Source organism: Mytilus trossulus, chromosome 4, assembly GCF_036588685.1.
Source record: "Mytilus trossulus isolate FHL-02 chromosome 4, PNRI_Mtr1.1.1.hap1, whole genome shotgun sequence".
Classification (NCBI taxonomy): Eukaryota; Metazoa; Mollusca; class Bivalvia; order Mytilida; family Mytilidae; genus Mytilus; species Mytilus trossulus.
Window position 1 is genome coordinate 72,138,345 of NC_086376.1, and position 15,905 is coordinate 72,154,249.

At 32.6% G+C, this 15,905-nt stretch overlaps 1 protein-coding gene across 1 annotated transcript in view; it reads right to left on the bottom strand.

Moving 5' to 3' along the window:
• The window catches only part of LOC134715897 (uncharacterized), a 32,712-nt gene that overhangs the window by 11,704 nt on the left and 5,103 nt on the right, over positions 1 to 15,905 (bottom strand). Inside the window, exons 5-9 of the mRNA XM_063578442.1 lie at positions 14,233 to 14,320; positions 12,005 to 12,102; positions 8,145 to 8,222; positions 7,413 to 7,490; positions 4,836 to 5,276 (exon numbers count right to left, since the gene is read on the bottom strand). Coding sequence (XP_063434512.1) covers positions 4,836 to 5,276; positions 7,413 to 7,490; positions 8,145 to 8,222; positions 12,005 to 12,102; positions 14,233 to 14,320 — 783 coding nt within the window. The remainder of the gene's footprint in view (positions 1 to 4,835; positions 5,277 to 7,412; positions 7,491 to 8,144; positions 8,223 to 12,004; positions 12,103 to 14,232; positions 14,321 to 15,905) is intronic.

Sequence of the window (15,905 nt, forward strand, 5' to 3'; positions counted from 1 at the left end):
TTGATTTCATTCCATTCAGTGGTTCTTTAAAAGAAGACATTTGTATGCATTTCCCATAGGGTCCTATGTTAAACTAAGTCCTCCGCTGGCGGCCATCTTGGATGATGGATCAGCTATAAAGTAACAACACTTGGTGAGTACCTCATAAGTAACCTTCATGCCATGTTTTGTTTCATTCCATTCAGTGGTTCTCTAAAAGAAGTCATTTGTATGCATTTCCCGTAGGGTCCTATGTTAATTTAAGTCCCTCGCTGGCAGCCATCTTGAATGATGGATTGGATACAAAAAAAACAACACTTGGTCAGCACCTCATAAGGAACATTCATGCCATGTTTGGTTTCATTCCATTCAGTGGTTCTCTAAAAGAAGTCATTTGTATGCATTTCCCAAAGGGTCCTATGTTAAACTAAGTCCCCCATTGGTGGCCATCTTGGATGATGGATCGGCTACAAAGTAACAACACTTGGTTAGCACCTCATAAGTAACCTTCATGCCATGTTTGGTTTCATTCCATATAGTGGTTCTCTAAAAGAAGTTATTTGTATGCATTTCCCATAGGGTCCTATGTTAAACTAAGTCCCCTTGGCACAATCTTGGATGATGGATCGGCTACAAAGTAACAACACTTGGTGAGCACCTCATAAGTAACCTTCATGCCATGTTTGGTTTCATTCCATTCAATGGTTCTCTAAAAGAAGTCATGTGTATGCATTTCCCATAGGGTCCTATGTTAAACTAAGTCCCCTGCTGGCGGCCATCTTGGATGATGGATTGGCTACAAAAAAACAACACTTGGTCAGCACCTCATAAGGAACATTCATGCCATGTTTGGTTTCATTCCATTCAGTGGTTCTCTAAAAGAAGTCATTTGTATGCATTTCCCATAGGGTCCTATGTTAAACTAAGTCCCCCGCTGGCGGCCATCTTGGATGATGGATCGGCTACAAAGTAACAACACTTGGTCAGCACCTCATAAGGAACATTCATGCCATGTTTGGTTTCATTCCATTCAGTGGTTCTCTAAAAAGAAGTCATTTGTATGCATTTCACATAGGGTCCTATGTTAAACTAAGTCCCCCGCTGGCGGTCATTTTGGATGATGGATCTGCTACAAAGTAACAACACTTAGTCAGCACCTCATAAGAAACATTCATGCCATGTTTGGTTTCATTCCATTAAGTGGTTCTCTAAAAGAAGTCATTTGTATGCATTTCCCATAGGGTCCTATGTTAATATAAGTCCCTCGCTTACAGCCATCTTGGATGATGGATTGGCTACAAAAAAACAACACTTGGTCAGCACCTCATAAGGAACATTCATGCCATGTTTGGTTTCATTCCATTCAGTGGTTCTCTAAAAGAAGTCATTTGTATGCATTTCCTATAGGGTCCTATGTTAAACTAAGTCCCCCACTGGCGGCCATCTTGGATGATGGATCGGCTACAAAGTAACAACACTTGGTTAGCACCTCATAAGGAACATTCATGCCATGTTTGGTTTCATTCCATTCAGTGGTTCTCTAAAAGAAGTCATTTGTATGCATTTCCAATAGGGTCTTATGTTAACTAAGTCCCCCGCTGGCAGCCATCTTGGATGATGGATCGGCTACAAAGTAACAACACTTGGTGAGCACCTCATAAGTAACCTTCATGCCATGTTTGGTTTCATTCCATTCAGTGGTTCTCTAAAAGAAGTCATTTGTATGCAAATTTTATAGGGTCCTATGTTAAACTAAGTCCCCCACTGGCGGCCATCTTGGATGATGGATCGGCTACAAAGTAACAACTCTTGGTCAGCACCTCATAAGGAACATTCATGCCATGTTTGGTTCATTCCATTCAGTGGTTCTCTAAAAGAAGTCATTTGTATGCATTTCCTATAGGGTCCTATGTTTAACTAAGTCCCCCACTGGCGGCCATCTTGGATGATGGATCGGCTACAAAGTAACAACACTTGGTTAGCACCTCATAAGTAACCTTCATGCCATGTTTGGTTTCATTCCATTCAGTGGTTCTCTAAAAGAAGTTATTTGTATGCATTTCCCATAGGGTCCTATGTTAAACTAAGTCCCCTTGGCACCATCTTGGATGATGGATCGGCTACAAAGTAACAACACTTGGTCAGCACCTCATAAGTAACCTTCATGCCATGTTTGGTTTCATTCCATTCAGTGGTTCTCTAAAAGAAGTCATGTGTATGCATTTCCCATAGGGTCCTATGTTGGACTAAGTCCCCCGCTGGCGGCCATCTTGGATGATGGATCGGCTATAAAGTAACAACATTTGGTCAGCACCTCATTAGGAATATTCATGCCATGTTTGGTTTCATTCCATTCAGTGGTTCTCTAGAAGAAGTTCAAAATGTCAAAAGTTAACGACGACGACGACGATAAGAGACGACGGACGCCCGTTCGGGCCAGGTGAGCTAAAAATGCCAATTGACCCCTATTTTTCTTAAAGAAATCTTTTACATGTATGATTATAAGCCATCTGTATAAGTCTTATAAAATGTTTATTTTTTTAATGGTGTTTTCGGAGCTTAACTTGTCAATGATAAAGCTATGAAAAATCAAGAGAAAATATTTTCCCACCAAAATTTCAATGGCTATTATCTTGAAAACAAGCACATTGACCTATTTTTTTATTTTTGCTGCCTTGGTTTCTTAATTAACCCCTTAGTATCAATATATACCAGTGTTATGAAAAGCTTGTTACTTTGAAACTGAGTAGTGCACTTCCTTAAGCAGGTTTATTATCTCCTGTTATTTTCCTGAAGAGGTGGTTCATGATTCTATATAGTGATATCAACATCTAGCAAAGGACTAGTCTAACTTAATTTGAGAGGCTGATAATTTGCATTGAGATGTGATGAGATTTTGCTATCTGCTAACAGCCTGCATATGACTCTCATACATTTGTCAGATGAGGAACAGTAATACCTTGGATTTTGTATCATGAATAAATCACCAGATCCATTCTAGTTCTGTCCTTGCGATTGACATTATGCAGTATAAACTAGAAATAATGTTTATTCAGTATTTCACAAACGACAGCAGTGCTTATAATCAATTATAAAAATTAAATTTGCTGAATAATTTGTGCAATAAAGCATCCATATTTTCAACCACTTGCTTATCATGGGAAGGAAGTGACAATGCCCATTAAAGCAGGAATGATGTTTACTAAAAGGTTTTTGACGGTGATTTCTGTGCATGTTGCATCAGTCTTCTTTTGCTCTACACACTACCATCCTCATACATTTCAACTTATCAAAATGGATTAATTGATATGGAAGTTCTTTGGGTTATCTCAAACAGAAGAAGCACTGTAGCCATATGTAACTTATTATGACAATGTTGTATGTTGAAAAGGAATGGTTTCTTTTTTTTTCTTTAAGATAAATTATAAAACACAAACATGTTTAACCCCTTCACATTCTTTATGTGCCTATCTATAGTCAGAAGCATATTTATATAGTTTAGTGATTGTCCTTGGTTCGTATATGTCATTATTTCTTTTGTAGATTGTTCTGTGAAACATATATTAGTCTGTTAGTTTTCTCAATTGGTTTTTTCTTTCTTTTTTTTCGTATCTGGGCATTTTATAGCCAACCAAAAAAATATAGTATGCCTTCTGTTAAATGCAAATTTTCAGAAGAATCTACATTTCCATCCTCCTAGGGAATATTTATTCCGTACTGATTATCAAGTTTAAATACCTTTGAGCATGTAATTCTATGGTTGTTGTTTGTTGACGTGTTACATATTAGTTTTTCATTCATTTTTTAGGTACATAGATTAGTCCGTTAGTTTTCTTGTTTGATTTGTTTTACATTTGTCATTTCAGGTTTTTTTTTATAGCTGACTATATGGTATGGGTTTTTATCATTGTTGAAAGCCGTACAGTGACTTATAGTTGTTAATTTCTGTGTCATTTGGTCTCTTCCGGAGAGTTGTTTCATTGGCAATCATACCTTCTTTTTTTATATTCATTTGAATTTGATGACATCTGTAAGTGTAAGTGTACTTCCTTCTGTATGAAAGGACAAATAGACAGACTCAGTCATCATATTCCCAGCTCTGCTCTACTAGAGCTGACTAAAACTTTTAAAGGAACTCTAAGCTAACTACTGCAATGCACCATTAACACATGAACAGACAGCCACCTCAGACAAAATAAACTGGACAAGTGATTTTTTATGATTCAATACTTCCCTATAATGAAATTTAAACATATTGGCTGCAACAGTAACAAAAATAACTTTACAAATTATAATGTTAAAGTATTTTATGCACGTTTTTAAAAAATCAAGTCTTTGTATATTTCCTACATTACAAAAGTGTTTTTTGTCAAATTTATTTATTGAAGGTATTTGTAAAAAAAAATTATCTCATCTCTTGTCAATTTCTTTATCTAAGATGGCTGCTATATCCTAGAGCAAATACATGTATGCATCAAATCATGAAATTAATCTGTTATGAGAAGAAAGTAAAATATTTTTTCGTTTATTTTCATATTTCAACATACATTATGACATTAAAAAGAACATCCTCAATTCTTTTTAAAACTTGTTCTCAAAGTTAAAACTCTTCCTAGAGGTTTCTTATTGCAACACTTACTCAAAATTGTTTTTTATTTGATACTGTTGCAGCCATTAAGAATTTTCAACCTTAAAACTGGAAAAATAAAATCACAGATCGAATTTTGTAAGAGAAAGGAAAATAATCACTCAATTCCATCCCCTCCTCCTTCATGAATTTCAATAAGGCCAGAATCTTGGTTATATTGTTCACTTTGTCCATTATATTCTCCCTGACCTTGACCTTCTTTACTCACTTCCATTTCATCTTCCTTTTTATTTCCATATTGGTCGTCATAGTAATAGTCCTGTTGTCCATAATAATCCTGATTACCGTAACCATAGCCACTGTAATTGTAGCCTTGATTCTGCTGTTGATGCTGTCTATTATTTCTTCTACCTTTCTTTTTATTCCCTTTTTCACCTGTTGTTTCCATTTTTTCTCCTTTTTCCTTAAACTCTTTTTGTCTTGCTTCCTTTTTAGCCTTAATTTCTGCCTCTTTTTTTTCCTTGTCTATGGCAACCTGTTCCATATGAGCAGCATACGTAGTGTAATTATCAGGTTTTTGTGCTGCTAGTTTTTCTGGAACAGTCATGCCCAGAATTTCAGGAAGCATGTATGGTTTAAGCCAGACTACAAGAGGAGTTGAACCAAATGTATAATGTGTTCTCTTATGATAAAATAACAATCCATCCACCTGAAATACAATTAAAATACATTTTAATTATATATAACAATGAGAACACCAATAATAGGACCCTTTTAATTTTACTGCTAAACTTTGAATTATAACAATCATCTAGAAATCTTTTCCCTGTATTTTAGGAATACTTGATAGACTTCAGTTTTTTCCCTAGGCTGTTATAGCATTGGGGTACAGCAATGCTATATTTTCTTCCTGTGATGCTATAGTAATTTTTGCGACTCTATAATTATTTATTGATGTAATTTTTCTTGTTTCTATTTGGCAAGGCCATGTCTTAAATTTTGAATTTTAATCTAATTATCGCTTATGAACATGAAAAAATATATATCACCTTTAATTGTAATCCCTTCAAGATGGACAATAGAGGCAATTTAGAGTGATTAAATAGGTGTTATTGCCCTTTGGGTGATAACATAATTATAGGTTAGACAATACTTGGCCATGTTTTATGAAGATGTAAGCCCAAGGAGAAGCCAAGGGCATAAATCTTCATAAAACATGACCAAGTATTGTCTGAACAATTTAGAACATATTCACACTTTTGAGTGGCCTTACAAAATCATCCTTTCCCATTGTAATATACAAACCTAAATAAGAGTTCACTTTTTATAATAAACTTCTGTTAATGTAAAACATAGGTAATGATCATCTCAATGGATGGAATGAAATAGCACTGACATAGTTTGTGATGACCATATGATAAATTGTTTATCTTCTGCTTCAGGTAAAATTTAATACATATATATAAAATATCTTGAATTTTTTTTTTGAAAGTGACACAATGTAATATAAATCCCCTTTTTGAAATTTGATTTTTTTTGTAAACATCTTTCTATATGAACATTTGAATTCAGACCATGATTCACCTTTACTTCTTATTGATAAATTTACATGTATTGTGTCTCTTCAAAAAAAATCTTTGTTTTATATATCAGCAGCTTGGCATTGTTTTCTTGAGAAATAAAATCCCTCAAATGTCAGGTATATAAATTTAATAAATATGATTCCACCTCCATCCTTACTCCATTTTGTTTTTGGTGGGGTTTATTCTATATATGTGTACCATTACAAAATATATGAAAATTTGCAAAATTCAAAATGTTTTTGTTTAATCTTTGCTCTTTCGTCTTTAATTAGTATAGGCTTTCCAAAGGAAACTGCCCCAGGGGATTGTAGCTTTGTTAGTGCGGTTATTATGAGTTCACTTTCATAATTAACTGACAATAAAAAGTCATTCATGTATAGCATTTCATAGTGCATGGAAAACCATATAATATGAAAATTAGAGGGGAAAAAACTTACTTTTCATTGGACGAGAAGGGGTGAGTATGTTCTAAGTATTTTCTACCATTTCATTCTTATTTGCCTAAGGGGACCAAATTTGAAAAGAGATTTTTTTTATTTTAAATTTAACAATGTTTTTCTGTGGAAAAATTTAAATGATAGCGCTGTCTTTCAGACATGAAAACAAATTCAATATATTTTTACTTTGGTACCCTACTTTCATTATAACATTAATCAAGAACCTGGGACTTAGATAAGTCTATTCTTCTTTATACCTCTGTTAGTGTGAAGAAATAAACTTTTGACTGGTTTGTGTTGAATTCTGTTTTTGTCAAGTTTATCAACAGCAGTTATTCTTTTTTAATTTACCACCTTATTTTTCAATCTATGACCTCACATGTTTTAATAAGACTTCTGACATAGTTATTGACATGACAATTGTCAAAAGCATAATATTTTCACAAATACAGAGATTTTAAAATTTCACATTATATCACGATATTAATTTTTATGATATGTTGAAGATGGAGGTAAAGTTCTTGCAAAATCGTAAAATGCAACTAAGGTAATAGATTTTTTTTGAAAAACATAAGAACTTTGTTAGTATCTCTTTTTTCTTGAGATTTTCTTAAACTGGTATTTGCAGTTATAAATTACACACGGTTTTATTCAATAGGTATGATAAATGTTCATTTATGACAAATAATTCAATTACAATGTCCACCGTATCTGTTTTATTACTATTGCTGATAGTTTCTTGTATAGTTTATTTATTGCAAATTAAATTCAAAAAATAGTTCCTGTATATTTTCTTATGTACTTCAATCCATCCCAGATTTTTACCTCAAATGCAGCTCCTGCAACTGCTGCACCAATGGCTTCTTTTGAAGGCGGACAGTTTGACAATGGCAAAAATCTATACTGTAAAGAAAGAAAAAAATATTCAATATCAATTATCCATAATCTTTTCAGTAGTGTAAGAATATATATATCTAACATTTTTTAAAAAGATTCTACATTGCAAAACTAGTTTAGTAATTTTGTGTATCTAAAGCGTTTTTTCTGGATTTTTCATCACCAGGAACGCTAAAATATAATCATTTGAAAACTTAAAAGAATGTATAAATGACAACAAGGGGCCTAACACACATTTTAAAAAACAAAAAAAATACTCACATAATCAATCCAATTATGAGAAATTTCAAAATCGAAATTTTTTGGCACAATAGATTGTTGAAATACAAAACTTTTTGGTATATTCAATAATGTGCATATTTTGCATTAAAATACCATTACATAAGATATAAAAACACTATTGGACATATAGACAAACCTAGACATAAGCTAGATAAGTATAGAATGTTAATCATGTTTGTCAAAAAAAATATCAAATGCATGTTATATGGGTGTGTTGTAGTGAAATATCACTTATGATGTGTTGTCTTATAGCATATCTTCCATATATTTGTCATTTAACTGTTTAAACCTGTTGTAGCAATAATAGTTCAGAACTGAAGCAGTCCTTAAATTGACCTGTTTGTTTGTAAGTCCTTGCATTAACCTTTCTGTACTTACTGGATTACCCTCTGACTTTGTCATCACTTCTGATGTTTCTGACATTTTACTGTTCAACCAAAAAAATCTGAATTCAGTCTGTAAAATAACAATCAAAGTAAATAGATGGAATAAGCACTCAAATTAATAGAAAACTGTGTTTTCCTCGATTTAAAAGCCCTTTCAGGATTTTTTTACCTTCAACATTCTACATATCAAGAACCATATTAACTCATGAATAGTAAGAGTGAAAACCATCAATATCAAACCTGACATCCAATTTTGTTATCAATATCAACGTATGGAACTATCCTTAAGTTATTGACAGAAACTGTTGGCAGCCACCTGCCCTACTTCACTAATTTAATAACTTTTTACTTTTGAAATACCCAACAAAAAATACAATAACTGATAAAATAGGATTTGAGGAGATCATGTTTCACATCTATCTAAGCATTTCACAGAATAATCCCACGAATTGTTTTCAATAATGATTTTTTTTTAAGTTTATAATCTAAGAATAAAAGCACAAAAAATGTCCACTGTGGTACATGTAGTAATATTTGATATCATGAAACGCAAGGTCTCTTTTTTCTTCTATAAAACAATTTAGATAGCACCATGATTAGTTATTAAAACAAGTATGAGTAATGCGATTAACACTTTATTCCTCCAGTGGAGGTCTACAAATAAAATTACACTTTTCCTGTAACAAGCCTTGATTTTGCAGTTTTCAAATTAAACAAGATGTTAAATTTACTATGTTATAGATCCACTTTTTTTAGGCTCTGGCATTTGAAAAGAAGCATGGCACAAGAACAACTTTCATTATAACCATATTTTTTTTAATTAACCTTTATAGTAACTGTTAAAGTCATAAGAAACGAGTGACCGTCGAAAAATAATGTTCTTCCAATTCTTGAACCAATGCATACAAACATCATAAACTTAGTCTTCTGTGCACTTATCATTTTTTTCGTGTAAATTTCATATATTCATCAATTTTTTTTTTAATTGGTCAGTGTTTTTGTGAAAATATGGCGGGTAATTTAAGTTTATGTTTTGAAGCCGAAGTTTAACGATTGTCACCTGTTTGTCAACAATTGACAACTAGAGGCTCTAAAGTGTCGCTCACCTTGGTCTATGTGCATATTAAACAAAGGACACAAATGGATTCATGACAAAATTGTATTTTGGTGATGGTGATGTGTTTGAAGTTCTTACTTTACTGCACGATTTTGCTTCTTACAATTATATCTATCATGAACTTTGCCCATTAGTAACAGAGAACTATATTTGGTAAAAATTTACATAAATTTACCAAATTAATGAAAATTGTTAAAAATTTACTATAAAGGGCAATAACTCCTTAAGGGGTCAATTGACCATTTAGGTCATGTTGACTTATTTGTAGATCTTACTTTGCTGAACATTATTGCTGTTTACAGTTTATCGCTATCTATAATAGTATTCAAGATAACCAAAAACGGCAAAATTTCTTTAAAAATTACCAATTGGAGGGCAGCAACCCAACAACCAGTTGTCCAATTCATCTGAAAAATTCAGGGCAGATAGATATTGACTTGATTAACAATTTAACTTCTTGTCAGATTTGCTCTAGATGCTTTGGTTTCATAGTTATAAGCAAAAAACTGCATTTTACCCCTATGTTCTATTTTTAGCCGTGGCGGCCATCTTGGTTGAATGGCCAGGTCATCGGACACATTTTTCAAACTAGATACCCCAAAGATGATTGTGGCCTAGTAGTTTCAGTGGAGATTTTGTAAAAGATTACTTAGATTTATGAAAAATGGTTAAAGATTAACTATAAAGGGCAATAACTCCTAAAGGGGTCAACTGACCATTTTGGTCATGTTGACTTATTTGTAGATCTTACTTTGCTGAACATTATTGCTGTTTACAATTTATCTCTATCTATAATAATATTCAAGATAATAACCAAAAACAGCAAAATTTCCTCAAAATTACCAATTCAGGGGCAGCAACCCAACAACCGATTGACCGATTCATCTGAAAATTTCAGGGCAGATAGTTCTTGACCTGATAAACATTTTTTATCCCATGTCAGATTTCCTCAAAATGCTTTGGTTTTTGAGTTATAAGCCAAAAACTGCATTTTACCCCTATGTTCTATTTTTAGCGGTGGCTGCCATCTTGGTTGGTTGACCAGGTCACGCCACACATTTTTTAAACTAGATACCCCAAAGATGATTGTGGCCAAGTTTGGATTAATTTGGCCAAGTAGTTTCAGAGGAGAAGATTTTTGTAAAAGATTACTTTAATTTACGAAAAATGGTTAAAAATTGACTATAGAGGGCAATAACTCCTAAACGGGTCAACTGACCATTTTGGTCATGTTGACTTATTTGTAGATCTTACTTTGCTGAACATTATTGCTGTTTACAGTTTATCTCTATCTATAATAATATTCAAGATAATAACCAAAAACAGTAAAATTTCCTCAAAATTACCAATTCAGGGGCAGCAACCCAACAACCGATTGACCGATTCATCTGAAAATTTCAGGGCAGATAGATCTTGACCTGATAAACATTTTTATCCCATGTCAGATTTCCTCAAAATGCTTTGGTTTTTGAGTTATAAGCCAAAAACTGCATTTTACCCCTTTGTTCTATTTTTAGCCGTGGCGGCCATCTTGGTTGGTTGACCAGGTCACGCCACACATTTTTTAAACTAGATACACCAAAGATGATTGTGGCCAAGTTTGGATTAATTTGGCCAAGTAGTTTCAGAGGAGAAGATTTTTGTAAAAGATTACTTTAATTAACGAAAAATGGTTAAAAATTGACTATAAAGGGCAATAACTCCTAAACGGGTCAACTGACCATTTTGGTCATGTTGACTTATTTGTAGATCTTACTTTGCTGAACATTATTGCTGTTTACAGTTTATCTCTAACTATAATAATATTCAAGATAATAACCAAAAACAGCAAAATTTCTTCAAAATTACCAATTCAGGGGCAGCAACCCAACAACCGATTGACTGTTTCATCTGAAAATTTCAGGGCAGATAGATCTTGACCTGATAAACATTTTTACCCCATGTCAGATTTGCTCTAAATGCTTTGGTTTTTGAGTTATAAGCCAAAAACTGCATTTTACCCCTATGTTCTATTTTTAGCCGTGGCGGCCATCTTGGTTGGTTGACCGGGTCACGCCACACATTTTTTAAACTAGATACCCCAATGATGATTGTGGCCAAGTTTGGTTTGATTTGGCCCAGTAGTTTCAGAGGAGAAGATTTTTGTAAAAGTTAACGACGACGGACGATGACGACGACGGACGACGGACGCCAAGTGATGAGAAAAGCTCACTTGGCCCTTCGGGCCAGGTGAGCTAAAAAATCAACAAAAAAACCCATGGAAATTAAGCACATGTTAAATTTAACATGTAAATTCAGATAATAGTTTATTTAAAGAACATCCATGCGTATTGTGATCACCGATTTTTATGAGATGGGTCACACTGAGGTCACTTTGCATACGGAAAATATGTCAGGGGAATTGCTTCCTAGAAGGAATCAATTAAAATAAAGTTAACTTCTTCTAAATATGAATAAATTAAAGAATTTTCTTCAGAAAAAAGTAAATGTAAATAAGTTTTATAATGAAAACTATCCATTAAGTTATAAAAAAACATATGCATTATTTTTTTTGATTTGAGGTTTCTTATGACTTTAAGGTAAAATAATTTAATTTTGAATGTAATGCGTCTTCTGTTTGGCTGACATTTTTTTATAGTCAGCCCATAGACATAATTTAGTCATGTGACCATGATGTCATCAACGTTTTTTAATGGTTTTCTACGGTTTCATTCCTTAAATAATAAAATACACACCTCACTGTCATAAATAGGGTGATTTTTCCAACACATAATGTCTAGTATGTAGTATATACCCTCAGCTTCATTAAATATACAGTCAAGAATAGCATTATCTGTAAAATATAAGAAGTAAAAATAAAGTGTTATTTTCCTTTTGATAAAAATTGCAATATATATATGGAAAATATGCACTTTTAAAAAATCCTCAATCTTTATTCAAATCTTCATCAGTTATACAATTCATTCACAAAATAAACATTATGGTGACTTGAATAACACCGATATCACTCAGATTAAAATTCTACCTTGACAGGTAAGTTTGTATTTAGCCTATAAAATACTTATCTAGCCTTGAGAATTGAAAGGTCAGTTTATCCCATTCTTACATTAGAAGTTGATAAATTTGGCTTCATGCCATTTACCTTGTCCAAAATTAAGGTCACTTTATTGTTATTGTGATATTGTTTAAGTACAAAAGAACCCTATATTCTGAGCAATACTTAAACTTTGTGCATCTTGATTTCATTGGTCAAAATATGTTAAAATTGAATTTTAGAGTTGTTTTAGGGCTTTTAATTGCATATTTCTTTACATGGTGGATTTTTTTCAGATAAAAAAAAAATGTCTGCTTGATTTTATAGAAATAGACTATGCTTGCAGGTTATCTTTTACAATGCCTTGTATTTTGTTTACACCAAATCTGACAGATTATTATTTAGTTGCAAAATATTTTAAATGAGAGCTGAATTTTTTGTGCATTGAAGGTTAGAATAATCATAATGTGAACAAGAATGAAGAAAATATCTTATTCCCAAAAAGAAACATCAACCAGGATATAAAATTCCAAATATTTTTTTATTATACCAATATCAGTTCAGAATATAGAAATTAGAATTTTTATTGATTACTATAAATTTGAAATCTCAAGTCACTGTTTTGCATGTTTACAATGTAGGTCATGTCCCAACAGAAAATCGATAAATATGACAGTATGATGTACTCTTAGCACAAACACATAAGGTCACTGTGAAATAGACATCCAGAGCATGCAGCAGTCAGTTATACCAAACCAGTTTGACTAGTATCTAGTTAAGTCTTGGAATAACAATGATGTGTCCTATATTTTGACAATGTAAATGACATGAGGACCTGCATGGGTTTTAATTTATATCTTTATTCTTTAAAATTTTAGGGCATTTTTCTTTGAATAGCCTTAAAAATAACTCTCATTCTGTAAAATTCTCATGAAAATGATTTTACTATTTATTCTTTCTGTTACAAGATTATTTATCAATTCCGTACATTGACCGTTATATTATCAGTATTGCCTTACAGTTACCCAAGTTACCTTTTTAAGCTAAATGAAAATCCCACTGAAGGATAATTGAACCTTTTTAGATATCAACAAGATATATATTTATCCACTGGATAACTTTGATCCGCTGGTTCACTCTGAACCGCCGGTTAAATCTCAACCGCCGGTTAAACCAACCGCTGGTTGAACTCAACCGCCGGTTACCATATCTATATAAATAGGGTGCAAACATTAATCCATCATTCTGCCTCTGAAGAAGGTCCTTTATGGACCGAAACCGGTCAGGCTATCAAACATCACCAGGCGCTGTTAATTATGTGTATTGGTATATATACTATATTTTTATACCTTTTTAAGCTATTTTGCACAATTATTCTTTATACTTTGCACCACATTATTCTCTATTCTTTATTTTGTTGTTCATTTTCTCTATTCTCTATTTTTTTGTTGCTATTACATGTATTCTCTATTCTGTAAACCCCATTCTGACCCTTATAGGTAAACTTAAATTGTATGAATGGGATAAACTGACCTTTTAATTCTTAAGGCTAAATAAGCATTTTATAGGCTAAATACAAACTTACCTGTCAAGGTAGAATTGTAATCTGAGTGATATCGGTGTTATGCAAGTCTGACACCATAAATGATATGATTTCTTATTATATTGTACATCTGACTATTTATCATCTTTGAGAATGCAGTACATGCTTTTTTTGGCATAACTTTTGACATCAATTTAAGATGTGTCAAAATATTCTTTGCTTGTCATTATAGTAGAAAATTTTCATGCATGTCGTCTTTTGACTATAAAATCTCTTAATATTCATAATATTTGAAAGGTCTAACATTTTAAATTTTCAAAAAAGTTATCAATTATAACATTAACTTTAAGGCCAAATAGGGGTTTGAGCAAAACAAATCAATTTACCTTTAAAAGTGCTTTTGTTACCACCAGGAAAGTGTGACCTAAACTGAGCCACCTGGTAGCCACTTTTAGCATATGCAGTTGTCTTCCCCTGGAAATATTACAGCCACAATAATAATTGAAATAAAATGCACAAATATGTTTTTATAGAGATTAGTTTCAGAAGTTTACAATGAAGTAAAAAATTTACTGTCTTTCAACAGCATATGGGCAAAAATTAAAAGGTGAAAAGTATACAAGAACATATACATATCTATAATACTAAAATTACGAGGTCCAATTTGTCAGCCGTCATCACGTAAACACGACAAATCCAAGAATTCAACTTTATATATAACTAATATCGGACAATAGTGTTGATTAAAAATTACACTACTCCAGACCCTTTTGTTTTCAACATAATTAATATTGCCAATAATTATCAAATTCCGGGTCGAATCCGATACCGATACCAATATTATAATATATATTCACCTGTTACGTATTACCTTATCTGTACATTCCGCATCTGACAGGCGCACCACCAAAAGTAATATTTAGGATGCTACATATATTAGACGGGTCATAATCACAGGCTTGACACTACTAAATTCAATCATTGTCAATTTGTTCCCTATTGTAGTAATTTAATTAGTAAGACTTTCTAAGATGACCATACGAATACTAAAAATCTGTAAGGCGTATTTTTCAATATGTTAGCGGGCATGACGTAAAACAGCGAATCAAAGAGTTCAACTGTATTAATTTTATAACTTATGTAGGATAATGCTGTTGATTAAAAAAATACTCCATTCAAGGACCTTTTGATTTCCAAATAATTAATATTACCAATAATTGATAAGTTCCAGGTCGACAGGTTCAAGCAGAAAGATTTTGAAAGCAGAGAAAACTACAGGGTTTTAGCTAGGATTTTGAGGGCTTTAGTCACTTTTGCGCGTGATAAAAATCAGCCTTATTTTTTTATAAAGCAAGGGATCTAGGATGTTTATCAAACTAGCTATACATATATGTCCAAGTCCTTCAAGGACTAGTCTAGGATCTTTGAAGACTTTAGGATTGCTAATGTAGGCAGTTATTTGCAATATTGAATGAATTGACTGATGTGATGATAAGATATGAAGATAAGAACAGGGATCTGGTAATATGGTCAAAACTTCACTTCAGTTATTTTCAGGGCACACCCCTTATCAACAAAAGTTGGGTGCCTTTATTTTTAACCACTGCACAAATGAACTTGTAACGACTTTTTCACTTCACAATCATTTATATCCTTGAAAATACGTTTTAATATCTATTTGGAATCAATTTCTTTAATATTGGATAGAAGGATCTGCATCTATACTTAATGGGACAATTCTAATGACTGTAGACTGTAGATCACGTTTACTTTCGATTTTTAAACGAAATGAAATGAAAACGGGAAGTGACAATTGAATAATAATTTTAGAATAAAACCGGATTCATCTACGAACTTTTACGCATGCGCAATGCATTGAACAGGAAGCACCTGTTTGCAAATGACAATATTTACGTTTTGAATAAAGTTCATTCTTTTTAATCGAAGTTGTCGAAAGTTTTTGATGAATATATTTATATATATAAAGTATGACGAAAATACGTTGAAATGACGAAACTACGACAAGCAAACTGCAAATTATAATCCTAAGGGAAATATT